This window comes from Prionailurus viverrinus, chromosome B1 (genome assembly GCF_022837055.1).
Source record: "Prionailurus viverrinus isolate Anna chromosome B1, UM_Priviv_1.0, whole genome shotgun sequence".
In the NCBI taxonomy this organism is placed as follows: domain Eukaryota; kingdom Metazoa; phylum Chordata; class Mammalia; order Carnivora; family Felidae; genus Prionailurus; species Prionailurus viverrinus.
The window spans coordinates 101,761,798-101,779,074 of NC_062564.1; the positions used below are offsets into that span (position 1 = coordinate 101,761,798).

A 17,277-nucleotide genomic window follows, 5' to 3' on the forward strand; every position below is an offset into this window, starting at 1 on the left:
AAGGCTCTCTTCATCTTCAAAGCCTACAATTCAAATCCTGCACCTCAGACAATGTAAATATAACAAAGGATTGAGGACCCAGTGAGCAGGAGATGATATCACAATAGTCCAGATAAGAGCAATGGAAACAGCTGTTTTTTTTTTTTTTTAAAGCTCAAATTCTGAATAAATTTTGAAAATCAAGCTTACAGGATCTGACAAAGAAAGAGTAAAATAAATAAATAATAACTCTTAGAAATATCTTATTTAGATAGACTTATTTTACTTTTGTGATTGCTTTAATTACGAAGAAAAACTTTCCTCAAGTTTCCTACTTTTATACTCTTGGCAAGACAATTAAGAAAACTTTCCACTAGTGAAGTATTTGGTATACATCACTGAGAATTTAAATAGAATAAAAACTACCACCTGTTTTTCTGAAACAAACCATTCAGCTCCAGTCCTTTCAAATAAAAAGCAAAAGTAATATTAAGATATTCAATTCACTGATCAACAACAAAAAAATCCATCTTTTATATAAAATCTAAAGTATTTATGCAGTAGTTTTTCCCAGCATCACAAGTAAAACTATCATTACATATCAGAATTACAAAACATGAGAAAATTCATTGTTTCATGAGATTTTGTACTGCATAATTACTGCTAATTTATCCAGCTACAATAATAAAGACATGATCCATTACAAACTGCATTAATGATAACGATAATTGTAATATACAGTACATCGACTTAATTTTGTTGCTCTACTACTGGCCTGCAGCAGACTCACACGCTGGGCAGGGAGGGGAGGGAAGAGATTGTGACTCTGCCTATGTATGATATGAAAGCTCCCAAATTCAGCAAGGAAATCTGGCAGGGAGGGGACCCAAAACAAGCTCTAACACACTATCTCTAGTTTACATTTTTTTTTTTTAATGTTTATTTATTTTGAGAGAGAGAAACAGAGCATGAGCAGGGAGGGGCAGAGAGAGAGGGAGACACAGAATCTGAAACAGGCTCCAGGCTCTGAGCTGTCAGCACAGAGCTGCTCGAACCCACGAACCATGAGATCATGACCTGAGCTGAAGTAGGATGCTTAACTGAGCCTCCCAGGGGCCCCTCTAGTTTACATTTCTTATTGATGGGCAAGACATTTACTGATCCACATTCAGGAAAAACTACTTCTCTTTCAAGGTAAAGGATTCTGCCAGATTTCCCTAACATCTCTTGTATTAGGATAACCAAGAATATTTCATACAACACCAGTATTGCTAAAACCCAAATAATCTTCTCTCAGAGAAATGCACACACACAAAATATGAGTTTTTTTTTTTTTTTTAAAGAGAAAGCAACACTTAACCAAGGGTCTGTAAAATCATAACTACGGCAGCCAGACCACATTTTTAAACCTCATAAGAACACTTAAAAAAATATATCCTGGTTAGCAGGTGAGAAAACAATTCAAGAAATTAAGTGGGTAGTGTAGCATCTGAATCTACAACTCACCACAAGCTTTCCACAAAACCCTATTAGCTCCCTGGACTTTATTTAAAACTACTAAATTTTTGCACAATCAATATTTTTATTCTAACTTAGACAACAACATTGGCAGAACTCAAAAAATGGTGGAAAAATTGAGAAAAATCCTTTTATAAGAGCTGGACTGTTACATACTTGGTGCGTAGCAGATCCTCCATAAATTGCTGTTGAAATAAGCTAGTGAAGGGTAGGAGAGGAGAGTAATAGATATAAGTATCTCAGAACTCTGGTACAAGACAGATAAAATTTTCCATCTCAAAAAAAGTTATGTTATAGTAATTAGACTCCGTGTTATTACTAGACCTACTTAAGTGTAATAATGACAAAATCATTGTTTAAATGAGAGTTTTAATTCTTCCTGTGATATTATCTTATCAAGGCCCAAATATTTGGTATGAGCATGTTGAAATGATATGTAATCAACATGGATGCTAAAGATAAATTCTTAGAATGTGAAGCAAGTACTTCCTTTCACTGTAAACAGAACGACTGAGTTCACTTCTTGAAGAAATCAAGCTCTATTTATATTCACTCTCCTGAAATGGCACAGGCAGCCATAGAAGGACAAGTTTATAATAAATCCCTATATTTGGAAAACATTGTTGCTAAGCATCTTCTAACATTCAGCAGAGTTTATATAATTCATGTCTCTGCTACACAATTAACATTTCATGTTTTCCAAAAAAGTGTGGTATGCTGATCTATGTTGTTAATTTAAAACATTATAAATTTTGAGGGAATTAATAAAAGGCTAATGCAACTAATTAATTAGAAAGGCAGCCTAATCCTAGGAAGAATACAAACACAGACATTAAATGTCAGGATGTGTCAGAGTGGAGCTTGTAAACAACTTGTCCACTTGAGATAAAACATTTCAAAATGCAGCTGCTCTTTGCTTAAAAAGGTGAGCTACAAAACATTAGGCTTTTGGACAAGTCACAACATATCAAACCACACTCTAGCTCAAAAATTAATTATAAAAAATATATATAACATTTGAAAATAAGTTTCACACCCAGTCCTCAACATTAAACATTATATCTGCTCAGATAAAAGATCGAAGTGTTGAAAGCAACACTACTGTAGTATTTCCAACTTTCATATTCATTATGAAGACAAAGTTAAAAGATATAGAAAATATTTAATAACACTGGAATAATAGAACAATTGAGATAAACATATTTTAGAAGATGTAGTATCACTCTTACAAACTATGGAATAGCTTATAAACCTATCCTCTGGAAAAGTATGCACATCTCTATATTCTATAGGGACTTAGATCTTTTGTATTAACATCCCACAAACAATAACCTTTAGATTACAAAAACAATGGGAAACATAATCCACTTAGGTTATATGAAATTCTGAATCGTTTCAATGTATGCTATTATTAGACATCTGTGCACCACTCTTTGTTCAAATTGGCAAGGATTCCCTGACTAGAAGGCAGTCCAGGAAGAAGGAAAACCATCAGACAGCCAATGCACAAAAAACGCAAATACACAGGTCCACAAATCTTAAGCAAGCAAACATTCTAGGAAAAACATATGTATTTTTATTTGTATTCTTAACTGTTAATTCTTAACTGTTTCCTTATTTGTCACTTTTCTATCCTTCATAATTACCATTTTTAAGTTTTATTCAGAACCATTATACATACCTACAGGACAAATTTGGACACTTATTTTCTCCTAGAGTGAGAGTTATTGATACAGTTTGGAACAGTACGTTACTATCATATAAAAACTGTGGGAAAAATCCAACACCATCAGAGGTAGTCAGAGATTTACAGTCTCTAAATTTATCCAGTTATTTAACCAGTTACAGAGAATCTCAAAAAGTCAGAGAGTTGGTGGATTAAGATCAGTGCTTCTCAAATGGCAGCACTTGGACTCACAGCAATGATATCACCTACAACTTGATAGAAATGCAAATTCTTGGGTCCCACCTGGACCTAATGAACTAGTAGGATAGGGCCCAGAAGTGTGTTTTAACAAGCTCTACATATGGTTCTTACACAGGTTTAAACTGGAGAACCACTGGCCTAAATGATTCAGAATACTCGCTCACAGGCAACTACAAAACTGGCTGCTTCAAAATCAGTTGGGAAACATAAATACTGGCTCCAGTTCTCTACTTCCCTTAATTAAATATGGAGAGGGAATATGTGTGTGTGTAGCTCCCCAGGTGAACCTGATGCATAATGAGGCTTAAGAACCAATGTCCTGGGGCGCCTGGGTGGCACAGTCGGTTGGGCGTCCGACTTCAGCTCAGGTCACCATCTCGCAGTCTGTGAGTTCGAGCCCCGCGTCGGGCTCTGGGCTGATGGCTCAGAGCCTGGAGCCTGCTTCCAATTCTGTGTCTCCTTCTCTCTCTGCCCCTCCCCCCTTCATGCTCTGTCTCTCTCTGTCTCAAAAATAAATAAACATTAAAAAAAAATTAATACAAAAAAAGAACCAATGTCCTAAGTCAGCGGCTTTTAAAATGTAGTCCCCAGACCAACAGCATCAGCTGGGAACTTGTGAGAATTCACAGGCACTGGTCAGGACTGAATCAGAAACTCTGGGAGTGGGGCACACCCACCAAGGTTTTACTAAGTTCTCCAAGTGATTTTGATATATAATAAAATCTGAGAACCTCTGCTCCAAGTGATCCATCCTGAAGTGGGGACATATGAAATGTATATGGATTTCATGGAAAAGAATACATAATAGAAAGAGACAAAATTAACTATGTACTCATGAATACATCTCCTGGAGCTAGACTCTCTCACTGTTCTCACAAATCTGGAAGTTAAAGTGCCTTACTTCCCAGCTATGCCAGTGGACATTCTCAAGCTGTCCACTTAAGCACAGTACAACTGGTGAATAATGAAAATGCCTCCTGAAAAGCACAGGTTTTAAATAAAATATAAAGTCCATAGCCAGAGCCACAGCTAAGAAAGCTTATCAGTGGGAAGTCAAAAATGGACTGGAATTTTCAAGAAAATAGCAGCAGTTATTTAAGGATTCACAGAACACTTTGTTTACTGCTACTTATAAAGGTAGCAATAACCACATGGAGTTGTTTCCTCAGCACAGACAGGGATTTCTGAAGACAATAGAGGAGATGGGGAGATGAATCTCACAGGTGTTTAAAAACAAAACTGATTCAACTCTCAGGTTAATAAACATTTTTATTACTCAAGGGGAGTGGGGTGGTAATTAACTCTCATTAAGTCTCCCAGCTTTCACATACTCTTATCAGATCAAATACTTACTGAGCACTTACTATGTACCAGCAATTATTAACACTACCTCCAAATATTAAGGTATTATCTTGATTCTTTTTTAAAAAAACAGTGATTCTAGGGGGTACCTGGATAGCTCAGTCAGTTGGGCATCTGACTTCAGCTCAGGTCAAAATCTCACAGTTCATGGGTTTGAGCCCCGGGTGAGGCTCTGTGCTGACAGCTCAGAGCCTGGAGCCTGCTTCGAATTCTGTGTCTCGCTCTCTCTCTGCCCCTCTCCCACTCATGCTCTGTCCCTCTCTCTCTCTCTCTCTCTCTCAAAAATAAACATTAAATAATTTTTTTTAAATAAAAACAGTGATTCTAACTTTGTGTATAATTCTTTTTAAAAATTTTTTTAACCTGTATTTATTTTTGAGAGAGAGAGAGAGAGAGAGAGCGAGCGAGCATGAAAAGGAGAGGGAGGCACAGAATCCAAAGCAGGCTCCAGGCTCTGAGGTGCCAGCACAGAGCCTGACGCGGGGCTTGAACTCACAAATTGTGAGATCATGACCTGAGCCAAAGTCGGTCACTTAACTGACTGAGCCACCTGGTTGCCCCACTTTGTGTATAATTCTAAGGTCAATGTAATGATTGCAACTGCTTCTATTTGCCCAAGGAAACTACATGTTTGAAAAAAAAAAAAAAAAAAACAGTTCAAACTTCCCTAGGTAGTAGTCATTTTAAAAGACTGAAACCCATTCAAATTATTTTCTAATAACCTCTAAATTTAGGTAGGAGACAACATTAAGTGTTCAATTCTTTTTATTTATAACTAAGTAGTTCAAATTTACCATACAGCTGGGTTTATTCTTCCTATGCTCAATATACACATTGTAATATATGGGAATACCCCTGGGTGTTCAATATGTGGGATACATTTATGCCTATTCTATAGCACTTGGAGTATAATTCTACTATTTTTAACGCTGAGTTTTAGAGCTGTTTTATCTTTCCTTCTGAGTTGTACTATTAGCCAAATTTATAATTTACTCATGCCAAATCCATAGTCAGAAATTATAAAATTGTTTCAATGAGAAAATACAGTTAACTTCACAACTGACCTTAGTCTGCTTTGTGTCATTATTTCTAAGAACACCATAGGAGAAAGCCCCAACTAATCACTTAAGTTTCAGTTATTCAGACAAACAGGTACAAAAGAGAAGACAATAAAGGGCAGAAAGGCCAGACAGATGTATGAAGAAAGTAGTTAATGAGGCCAGGCCATATTTAGTGAGTAACTTGGTTATTTCTTTATTATTTTCCCCCTTCCTTTTTCTAATCCTTCCTATCCTTTCGTTGGTCCACCCCACCCCCCCACCCCCCCACCCCATTTCTTTCTTGTTTTCCCTTTTACCTAGGGGATGTCATATTTACAAGGCACTTAGATACCATCTACCACAACCCCCTCAATCTACAAATGGGGAAAACTAAGACTCAGATAAGGCAAAGAACTTGACCAAAGTCTGTCCAAACCTCAAAATCCATTTTCTACTATATCCCCTGTCTCTTTAGAAAAACGCGTTGCAAAAACATTCTAGTACACTGTTCTTAAACTTTATTCTGCTAGGTAAGGAATGATGCTACATAACACAACATACACTAGTATTTAAGGCAGTATACACAAAACCACATATTTTCCCTACACTCTAATTATAATGCTAATCTTTTAAAAATTACTTTCTCATAAACTGATTCATTGCTAGATTGGAGGGAAAAAGATCAATTCAATACTTAAATCTGAAATTACTATTAAGTCACATTAACAGAAGTTAATATTTATTTACTGTTTGTATGTACCACATATGTCCCACATACATACATACATACATATGTACATAACTTCAGGTTGGAGGCCCCTCTCCATCCCACCTTCTGACCCTTTCACAACTTTTTCATTTAAATGTATGAAAACTACATTTCATTTAAATGTAACGTCAGAACTCTCAAATCTTCTTGTCATTTTCCTGAAGTTCTTGGGGGTACCACATAGCCTACAAAAGCAGATGGTCCTATTTACATCTGTATGTATGTAAATTACATTATCACAATTCCCTTTAATGTCTCAGGACACAACTTACTTTCTGGACTATTCTAACTTGTGAAATTAAAACTTAAATCATATAACCACAGCATTCCTTTCCCCACAGGAAAAGTTACTACATTCTCCAAAGTTTTAGGAGTACATATACCACTGTGTTAAGTAGTTGTTCACAAATCCCTTTCCTTTATATTGTGTGTTTCTGGACAGCAAGAATCCCAGAACCTTCTAGAATGCATGAATGTATTAGAAAGTCAAAAAAAACGCTTGATAAAAGATACTGAAGAATGAATCCTCGTCGAGATGGGAAAGTCCAAAGCAATGCCTACATAGCAATTCAGACTCTTCATTATAACCTAATAGAATAAAGGAAGCAAAGTTATCCACACTGACACTTCTGCTTCTTGATCACTAGGGAATTCACTTCCATGACTACACCCACCATTTCTTGTGAAGCACAAGAAACTAGATAGAAAGGGATCTGTCCTAGACCATAATGTACCAAAAGAATGTTTAGTCTCCCCCAGTTGTGCATCCTCTATCATGGAAATTGTGACAATGATCAAATAGAATAAAAGCTGATTTTCTCCACCAAAAGTAAGATATTCAAGGACCCCTAAAAATCTCTTCCAAGTTTTCTTTTCCAACCTGTTTTGTTCTATATTCCCTTCCCTGCAATATTGAGCAAGATTAGAAAGATAAAAGGACTAATGGAAGGGTCTTAAAAGCCTAATACCTTAGATGTAAGTGTGAATCAATAATGTGAAAGTAAAAGTTACCATATTTCTATACTAAAACTCTAAAGTTCCAACTAAAAATTTAATTTCTTTCATTAGTATGTAAACGGGCTAAACTTTCTTTAAAACACCTTTTGAAAACGTTGGATCAGTCACAAACTGGAATGAGAGAGCACAACAAATGAAAAAATTCCTTCTAAAGTATAAAAGGACCTAGAAAACATATGCCCGCACAAGAAATGGGAATAAATTTAAGGAACCTAAGATTACTGGCACACCAGAGATGCCTTGAGGTATATGCCCAGCTTTTCAAGGTCACCAGAAAATAAACACAACCTCTTGAGACCAAAAAAATAAACAAACAAAAGCAATAAAAAACTATTACATATTTTCTCAATATATTCTTATTTCAATACCTTATAAAAACTGCCCTGATTTGAATATTTTTCATAGTTAAAATTACTCTGAAAAATTACACAAATGTCAAAAGGTATTAAGGGCTTTCCAAGTAAATACAGTTATGCTATGGTGAAGTTCTTAGAGTCAAAGACTCAACTGATTAATAACAGCCCTTATACATTTTCAGACTTAAATATCACCATCACATACTCTGAGGCACAGAATTCCAGGTTTTGCTAAGTACTTTTTTGGCAATTCAAGAAATACAAAGCTTCACCATAAGGAAAATTTTGATCCTCCTGTAGGCACTTCTCCCTAACTTTCACAGCACAATATCAATAAATATTGTCATCAAATATGCCATCAAAACTGCCATTAATGCATCTGATACTGTGTGTGTGTGTACATGTGTACTTAGGAAAAGTATAAAAGGATGTATGCTGTAATAGTGGTTACCTTTAGAAGATTAAGCATGATTTTTATTTGTTTTCAACAGTTTTCTGACGTATCTAGTTTTCAATATATATATAATTAGAAATGATTACCTATTTCCATTAAGATATATGACATAAATTATCAGCATGTAAATAAACCAGCTTTATGAAGCCCATCAATACAGACTCACAGTAGCAAAGCACACTCACCTGCTTCATTACACAAAGCTTTCAAGTCTGCTCCAACGTACCCATGAGCACTATTTGCCAGCTGTAGCAGCTCAGCTTCAGTGAGCAAATGGGGTACAGTTCGAAGAAGTTTCTGGAGGATATCTAGCCGATCCTCAGCATTAGGAACTCCAATCTCAATCTCTTTATCAAATCGTCCAGGTCTTCGAAGTGCAGCATCTAAGGCATGAGGGCGATTTGTGGCCCCAAGGACCAACACTTGTCCTTCACTTCCTTCCTAACAAAATGAGAATAAATATCATTACTTTTAAAAGTAATAAACATATTGGCACTGGCTCTGTAGATCAGATGAATCTAACTGTCCAGGCTGCTAAGTCCTACCCGTTACACTTTTATTACTCATCCCATATCTTCCTAAGTTCAGCCTAAATACTCCCTCACCTAGAAAGTTTTCAAATAATTACCTTTCCAACTATAGTAAGTGATGTCTCTCCCATTTTTAGCATCTAAACTTCACCATCTTCATGAATGGAGGGGCAGGGAGAGAGGGAAACAGAATCCAAAGCAGGCTTCAGACTGAGCTGCCAGCACAGAGCCCAACACAGGGCTCAAACCTATGAACCATGAGATCATAACTGACCCGATGTCAGATGTTTAACCAACTGAGCCACCCAGGTGCCCCAGGAATGAAATTTAAAACAACAAATTATAAAAAACTAACATAATGATCAGCCACCTGTGAGGTTATCCAACACTCTATTCTGATGATACAGTGTAATACAAGTTTAACTGAAATGTGATTGAAAGTAAGAAAACTCAACCTGTTCAATTGTACTGGATGTGCCAACAGAAAATGCATGGATTACAATAAAATCTACGAATTATGAATCTAGAAGATAAATACAGTCCCTTAAGCATTTTCACACTAAAACATCAGTGTCAGATGCTTCCAGTCCTGCCCATAGACAAGAACACCAGTCCAGAGTAGACTTACCCTAGCAGCAGAGAAAGGAGAATGACATAGTAATTAAGATCCTCCAACACAAAGCCTTCCATCCGATTTTATACTTCCCAAAAACTCTTCTAATTATAATACAGCTCTCCATACATATTTGTCTTCAAGATGAAAAGATTCAACCATAAACAAAGATATCTGGTTGGCTTAATGATGATATTCTTATTATAAATAGACAAACTGGCATCCCAGTTTATGTATGTCTCTCGTGAGTGTTGCTATTGTGAGTCAGTCCTCAGCCCTGCCACCTCCAACATACTAACATCACTGAACTCTCCAATTTTAAAGACGGAGAACCAAACCTGGAATGATCACACCTAGTTATTGCACCTAGACTGAGAACGAGGTGGTCATCCAGCTTCCTCCAGGTTCAACTCTTCTCTAATGTTACTCTTAAAATTGTAACGCATGTTAGCAAATAACAGACACTTAAAACCCAACCTTCACATTATTTTCACATGTTTAGTTTTTACCAACAAGTAGTAAAAACCAAAAAGTTCTAACAGTCCAGTTTTACAATGTACAAAAGGAGGACTTGGGACTACATGATTTCTAAAATTTCTTTTGGTTCTAATATGACTCTACAAAATGAGTTATTTATGTAAAAATCCTGCATAAGAAATGTATTCTGGTAAATGGCTGTCAGGAGTCTGAAAGAATTTTTCTTCATTCCTGCTTCTACATCTATGGATCTTCCTTTCACAAGCAGCACAGTCTTTATTAATTTGCAAGTGTATGCCCTATCAGAGAATCTATAGAGAGAATCTATAGATTCTATAGAATCTATCATGGGTAGCTTCTTTTTAAACCCTGCACAAACAGGGGCACCTGGGTGGCTCAGTTGGTTAAGCGTCTGACTCTTGGTTTCGGTTCAGAGCATGATCTCACAATCCGTGAGTTCAAGCCCCATGTCCAGCTCCACACTGAAAGCACAGAGCCCGCTTGGGGTTTTTCTCTCCCTCTCTCTGACCTCCCCAGCTTGCACTCTCTCCCTCTCGCTCTCTCCCCCTCTCTCTCTCTTGCGCTCTCTCTCTCTCTCTCTCTTCAAAAATAAATAAACATAAAAAAAATTTTTTAATTAAAAAAAATTTAAATGTTGCACAAACATATTTTTCCATTATTCTTTATTTCCTTTCTACTGTCAAACTTAAAGCCCCAAAAGAATCAATTTGTACATGAGTATTCAAGACTTAATCATGAGATTTCTTAGTAAAATCCTCTAAAATATATCTAAATCTTCTTTACTGATTTTTGTTTCTGGTTTTTTATTTTATTAAAATAATTTTTTCAATGTTTATTTATTTATTTTTTTAAATTTTTTTTAACGTTTATTTATTTTTGAGACAGAGAGAGACAGAGCATGAATGGGGGAGGGTCAGACAGAGAGGGAGACACAGAATCTGAAACAGGCTCCAGGCTCTGAGCCATCAGCACAGAGCTCGACGCGGGGCTGGAACTCATGGACCATGAGATCATGACCTGAGCCGAAGTCGGACACTCAACCGACTGAGCCACCCAGGCGCCCCTATGTTTATTTATTTTTGAAAAAGAAAGACAGAGCACGAGTGGGGGCAGGGCAGAGACGGAGAGGGAGACAGAATCCAAAACAGGCTCCAGGCTCTGAGCTGTCAGCACAAAGCCCAACGTAGGGCTTGAACACGTGACCAGTGAGATCATGACCTGAGCCAAAGTCACAGGCTTAACCGACTGAGCCACCCAGGCACCCCGCTTCCGGTTTTTAAGTTAATATCATTTATTATAAAAGAAATCCATCATTGTATATTATTTTATATGGTAAAAAAGACAGTGCAGGTATACTATCCTAGAAGTTACTAAGATTTCTGCTGAAGAAAATTATTTTAGGGGTCTTTCCTCTAGTTTTTATGGCTAATATTTTTCCCTATCCTAGAATACCCCAAAACTCAGACATATTTGTTAGTTTTTGCTACTACATACATATTATTAAGAGGCAACCCTTTCCTACACAGAATCAATACTGGTGCTATACTTACTGAACCAATACCATCCATCAGTGTTAACAGTGATGCTACCACTCTTTTTTCCACTTCATTCTGAGCCCCTTCTCTTTTAGGACAAAGTGCATCCAGCTCATCAATAAAAATAATTGATGGGTGCCTGAAAAAAACAAGTAAAATGAATTCTTTAATATACATATGATTTTTAAATTTGATACAATCCATTCCAATTACAAAACTAAAAGGGAGTACTCTTAAATTCTTAACTGAAATGCACATGCAAAAGAATGAAACTTAAACCATACACAAAAATAAATTCAAAGATGAATTAAAAACCTAAATGTGAGATGTGAAACCATAAAACCCCTAGGAGAGAGCACAGGCAGTAATATCTCTGACATTGGCCAGAGAAGCATTTTTCTAGATATGTCTCCTAAGGCAAGGGGGGAAAAAAAAAAACCTATTGGGAATACATCAAAATAAAAAGCTTTTGCATAGCAAACTAAATAATTAACAAAACTAAAAGGCAATCCTACTAAATGGGAGAAGATACTTTCAATGACATATCCTATAAAGGGTTACTATCCAAAACATAAGAAGAACTGATATACCTCAACATCCAAAACACAAATAATCCAACTAAAAATGGGCAAAAGACATGAACATACATTTCTCCAAAGAAGGTATACAGATTGCCAACAGACACATAAAAGATGCTCAACATTACTTATCATGAGGAAAATGCAAATCAAAACTACAATGAGATATCACCTCCTACTGGTCAGACTGGCTAAAATAAAAAACACAAGAAACAACAAGCGTTGGTGTGGGTGTGGAGAAAAAGGAACCCTCATGCCTTATGCTGGTGGGAATGCAAACTGGTGCAGTCACTGTGAAGGTTCCTCAAAAAGTTAAAAACAGAACTACCCTACAATCCAGCAATCACACTACTGGGTATTTACCAAAAAAATACAAAAATACTCATTCAAAGGTATGTATGCACCCCTATGTTTATAGTAGCATTATTTACAATAGCCAAATTATGGAAGTAGCCCGTGTCCATCAATAAATGAGTGATTAAGAAGATGTGGTATTAATACACAATGGAATATTCAGCCATAAAAAGAATGAGATCTTGCCATTTGCAATGACATGGATGGAGCTACAAAATATAATACTAAGTAAAATAAGTCAGTAAGAGAAAGACAAATACCATATTATTTCACTTACCCTTGAATTTAAGAAACAAAACAAATGAGCAAAGGAAAAAAAAATAGAGTGAGAGAGGGTGAGAAAGAGGGAGACAAGCTAAAAAAGACTTTTAAATATAGAGAACAACTGATGATTACCAGAGGGATGGGTGAAATAGGTGATGGGGATTAAGGAGGACATTCGTCCTGATGAGCAATGGGTGATATATGGAATTGCTGAATCACTATATTGTACATCTGAAACTGATATAATACTGCAAACTATACTGGAATTAAAATAAAAAATTAAAAAAAGGAAATTTAATGCATCAAATTTAGGGCTTTAATTAATAATATTAAGACAAAGGCAATAGAATGAAAAACCTTAGATTAATTGTTCTAACAGATCTGAACTCAATAAAAAGAAGACTATTGAGAATAGTCTACTACTCATGAGTCTATGCCCAAACAGAAGTTGACCGCTAATGCCCAATAAATTGTTATGATTGCAACAATTCAGAAGATGAGGGCAGAGATGTCCCTTGAAGCAGGTGTAAATTCCAAGGAATAGAAATTCCAATAAACACTAAAAAAAAGTCGGGGGGGGGGGGGTGGTGCCTGGGGGCTCAGTCAGTTGAGCATCCAACTTTGGCTCAGGTCATGATCTCAAGGTTTGTGGGTTCAACCCCTGCATCAGGCTCTGTGCTGACAGCTCAGAGCCTGGAGCCTGCTTGGATTCTGTGTCTCCCTCTCTCTCTGCCTCTCCCTGACTCGCAGTGTCTCTCTCAAAAATAAATAAACATTAAAAAAAGAAAGAAATTCCAAATGCTCACCCTCTCTTTTTTTTTTTTAGCCTATTAAAAAAAGAACTCTCAAGACGATGAGTTCTCCCATAAAACGATGTGAATTCTCTCACAATAGAAAGCTTCAACTTCCAGGAACATAACAACAAAAACATACTACATAATAAGGTACACCACCGGTTCTCAAATTTTTAGTATTGGGACAACCAACTACTTTTTTCATCTGCTGTCTCTGGGAAAAAAAAACTTTAAATATGAAAGTTCCTTTGACAAGAGTAGAATTATGGTAAGTTAAAAACCAAAACAGTGGTAGAGACAGCCTTATTACAAATAACATTACATTAGACCATGTTATAGACCACACTCTTACACTCATTGCAATGCAATAGGTAGCCTGAACTGAGGAATAATCAAAGCAAACTGTTTCTAAAGAGCAACATATTTGTCTCTTTGAAGCAAACTATAATAACAAAAAATTAAGTTTAAAGGGCTACTATGATACAATCTACTAAGGCAACTAGATAAACTGGATATGCCTAAGTACTCTAGGTATTCTAAAGAAAGAAAATCATACATTTATATGCTCAAGCAAAATCACCTGACTTACCATGTTTTAATTCTCCTACTTTATGTAATTCAGTAACTCACTTATCAAACTTTCAAGACAATATTAGATAAAAATACATTAAATACAACTTCATTAGATTTATAATCATTGCTAGTGCTATCGGTATTATTTTTGTACTGTTCTTTCATGCTTCATATAGTGTTAGTAAGTGTACTTTGATTACAATATCCTTGACTACTAATTACAAACATCTAAATGTAATGAATACCGTAGAGTGGCTTCAGCAAATATCTGACGTAGCCTTGCTTCTGTCTCCCCATAGAATCTGTAACAAATAAAATACATTTAAGGGCCAACTTTTAGTGTTTTTAAAGTTTTGTCTTTAAAAGTTCATCTGACTTTTCAAACATTTCCAGAATACTTAAAACTACTTTCAAAAATTATTTTCAAAACTTAATTTTTATACACAATTAAAAGCAAATTTAAAGTATTTCAACATATGAATATCCAGAGGGAATGCTATGCAGTCATTTTTTTGAAACACATTTAAGAAGTATTTAATAAAACTGTTTATTCTATTGAATTATGCACCTACTTGCTTATAATTTCAGGACCATTAATTACAGAAACATAGGCTCCGACTTCATTAGCAACAGCCCTAGCAATCATGGTCTTCCCAGTACCTGGAGGGCCATAGAGTAACACTCCTCTAGGTGGAGGAATTCCTAGAAGAAAAAGAAGACTGTATTCAACATTACTAGGTTTCTTGTGTTATCATATGATTGCAAACATGAGGTGTAAATTTACCTTGTATCACAAAACTAAAGTAAGAGTCAGACCTTCTGACCCTGCCCCTTCCCCTCAAAATGTACTAACTGGCCCAAACACTGATCTCCAGAAATGATTCTTTCTCTCTCAGTAGACCCAACCAGACCAGGCACACTGGTGAAAAACTGGCTGGACATCCACAAAATTGCTATGTCCCACCCCACACAGCACAGTTCAATAATCAGAACACAAAGCTCAGACAAGAACAAGGACATCCAAAACAAGCCATCAATCTTAATTTTCATCCAACTAGCCAACTTAGACTATATAAAGATTACTAGCAAAATGTCGATCCAAGGGTTCATTCCATGTTTATATAGACTCATGAAAAAGGAAAAGGCAGAGAAAGAGATGGTAGGCATCAAATACATGCAGAGGATCTGGGCAATTACCGTACAGAGGAATCCCTGAGTTTCCTAGGAGCCAATCACTCCCTTAACCACTTGCTTAAATGCAAATAGATCTGCACACAGCTACATTTCCTAACAAAGAAATTTTACCCAACATATTTGAATGTTTGGTTTACTTCTTTGGTCATTACAGCTCATCTAGAATGACAAGATACCAATTCTAGATCCAATACAAACAACTGTGGAAGTATGCAATTAGAAGATACAAGGCTGCAGCTAACTCACATTACAATCTAAAGAGATAAAGCATGAAAAAAAGCTCACAGTTTAACCGGCATCTCCTAAAGCAACTCACACCTCCTACCATACCTACTACTCAGGAAAAAAAAAAAAACAAGAAAAGAAAGTGAACAATTATTATTTAAATGGAATGAGCCAACTGCTTTTTAGTTCAAATTTAATACTTCTGGGTGCAATACACTGAAGGAATCATACCGTAACTCTTGAAAAGTTCAGGCTGCTTGAGAGGCAATTCAATTATTTCTCTAATTGTTTTCAGCTGACTATTTAAGCCTCCTATCATGTCGTAAGTTACTTTGAATTGGTTGTCTTGCTCTTCTGAATTTGTACAAATCTTTGTAAAATTCACTCTCGTTGTTGAAGAAATAAAATAAAAAGTATCAGTGTTGTGCTTTGTTCCCACATAGGCTGACTTTAGCAATCCCTCTTCATTAACAAGTTGCTCATTTCCTCCTTTGGCCAATTCAAAACTACATTTAAGTCCTGTGATCTCTGCTAGTTCAAGTCCACTGTTGTCCCTAGGACTCTGTGTAACATCTGAAAAAATGTCACTAGCTTTATTTATCATTCTGTCATCTACTGGTTTGCAAGGAGTACTGCTTGATGTTGGATCCCGAGGCTCTTCCAGATCTAACTGGCTCAGCTGTAAGGCTACATCCAGGGTACTGGTGTCTATGTTGGACTGTTCACAGTCCATTCCTTGAGCATCAGTGTCATTCTGAGGCCTTCTCAATATCATGCCATCTGTCCCTTTCACTCTCAACACTTGCAACTTGCATGGTCGTCCATAGAATGTACAATACAAAAAGTTGCCTGGTAAAACAATCTTGCCATCTAGAAAATAATTTTTTAAAAATATATGTTAGCATAACTTTTACCCATTTAATGTTTAAATAGCAATTTATTCCATCTATTAATAAAACTACCTGAAAGACTAATCATATTAATAATTGCCATAAAAAAGAGACAACTTAATATTCCCATTTGATAGAGCACTATCTAAAGACAGAAGGACAAGATAACTCTTTACAATCTTCCACACTCAATACATCTAGAATCCTATCAACTCATCAACACATAGCCAGGCATTCCATATCTAATAATAAACTCACCTAAAATGGCACACCTGCCTGATACTCCAAGGTAACATTTCTCATAGGAAAGACCAAGAGCTCAAGGGTTAAAAGTCTCAGTTCTAACACTGACTTTGTCCGTAGACAAATCATGTATTCTCTCCACTGCTCAACTACCAATCAATTGAGAAAAAAATCCCTATCTCTAAAGGACATTAATTCATTGAGAAGAACATTCTCCACACTGTTGAAGATAACTATGATCTATATAAGACTTCAAAGACACATTACTTTATTTACTGCTACCTTGCTTCTTACAATTTAAAAAACTATTTAAAATACGTCTCTCACCTAGTTTTCTCAGAAGACAACCAGTCAGTTGTTCTTCATTAATATCCACATTTTTGTCACTATAAAGGGCAGGGGAAATAGAAATCAGCATCAAGTATACCAGAAACTAAAACGTAATATAAAATTACATATACATAGTTGTAATGCAGACCTAGTCACCTGGATATGGTTTATACAATACTGGAATGATTTATGCTTTTCAGATATTTCTTATAGCCATGAAAAGATGATTTGCAA

At 36.1% G+C, this 17,277-nt stretch overlaps 1 protein-coding gene across 7 annotated transcripts in view; it reads right to left on the minus strand.

Moving 5' to 3' along the window:
* Positions 1 to 17,277, minus strand: part of SPATA5 (spermatogenesis associated 5) — a 370,905-nt gene that overhangs the window by 343,528 nt on the left and 10,100 nt on the right. For 6 of the 7 annotated variants that reach the window (XR_007151708.1, XM_047856888.1, XM_047856889.1 and 3 more), the window contains exons 4-9: positions 17,041 to 17,099; positions 15,812 to 16,450; positions 14,734 to 14,863; positions 14,407 to 14,463; positions 11,614 to 11,737; positions 8,608 to 8,863 (exon numbers count right to left, since the gene is read on the minus strand). Coding sequence is in view for 6 of the 7 variants with exons in the window: in XM_047856888.1 (XP_047712844.1) it covers positions 8,608 to 8,863; positions 11,614 to 11,737; positions 14,407 to 14,463; positions 14,734 to 14,863; positions 15,812 to 16,450; positions 17,041 to 17,099 (1,265 nt within the window). In the remaining variant the exon portion in view is untranslated. The remainder of the gene's footprint in view (positions 1 to 8,607; positions 8,864 to 11,613; positions 11,738 to 14,406; positions 14,464 to 14,733; positions 14,864 to 15,811; positions 16,451 to 17,040; positions 17,100 to 17,277) is intronic. The other variant, XM_047856894.1, reaches the window with a different exon arrangement.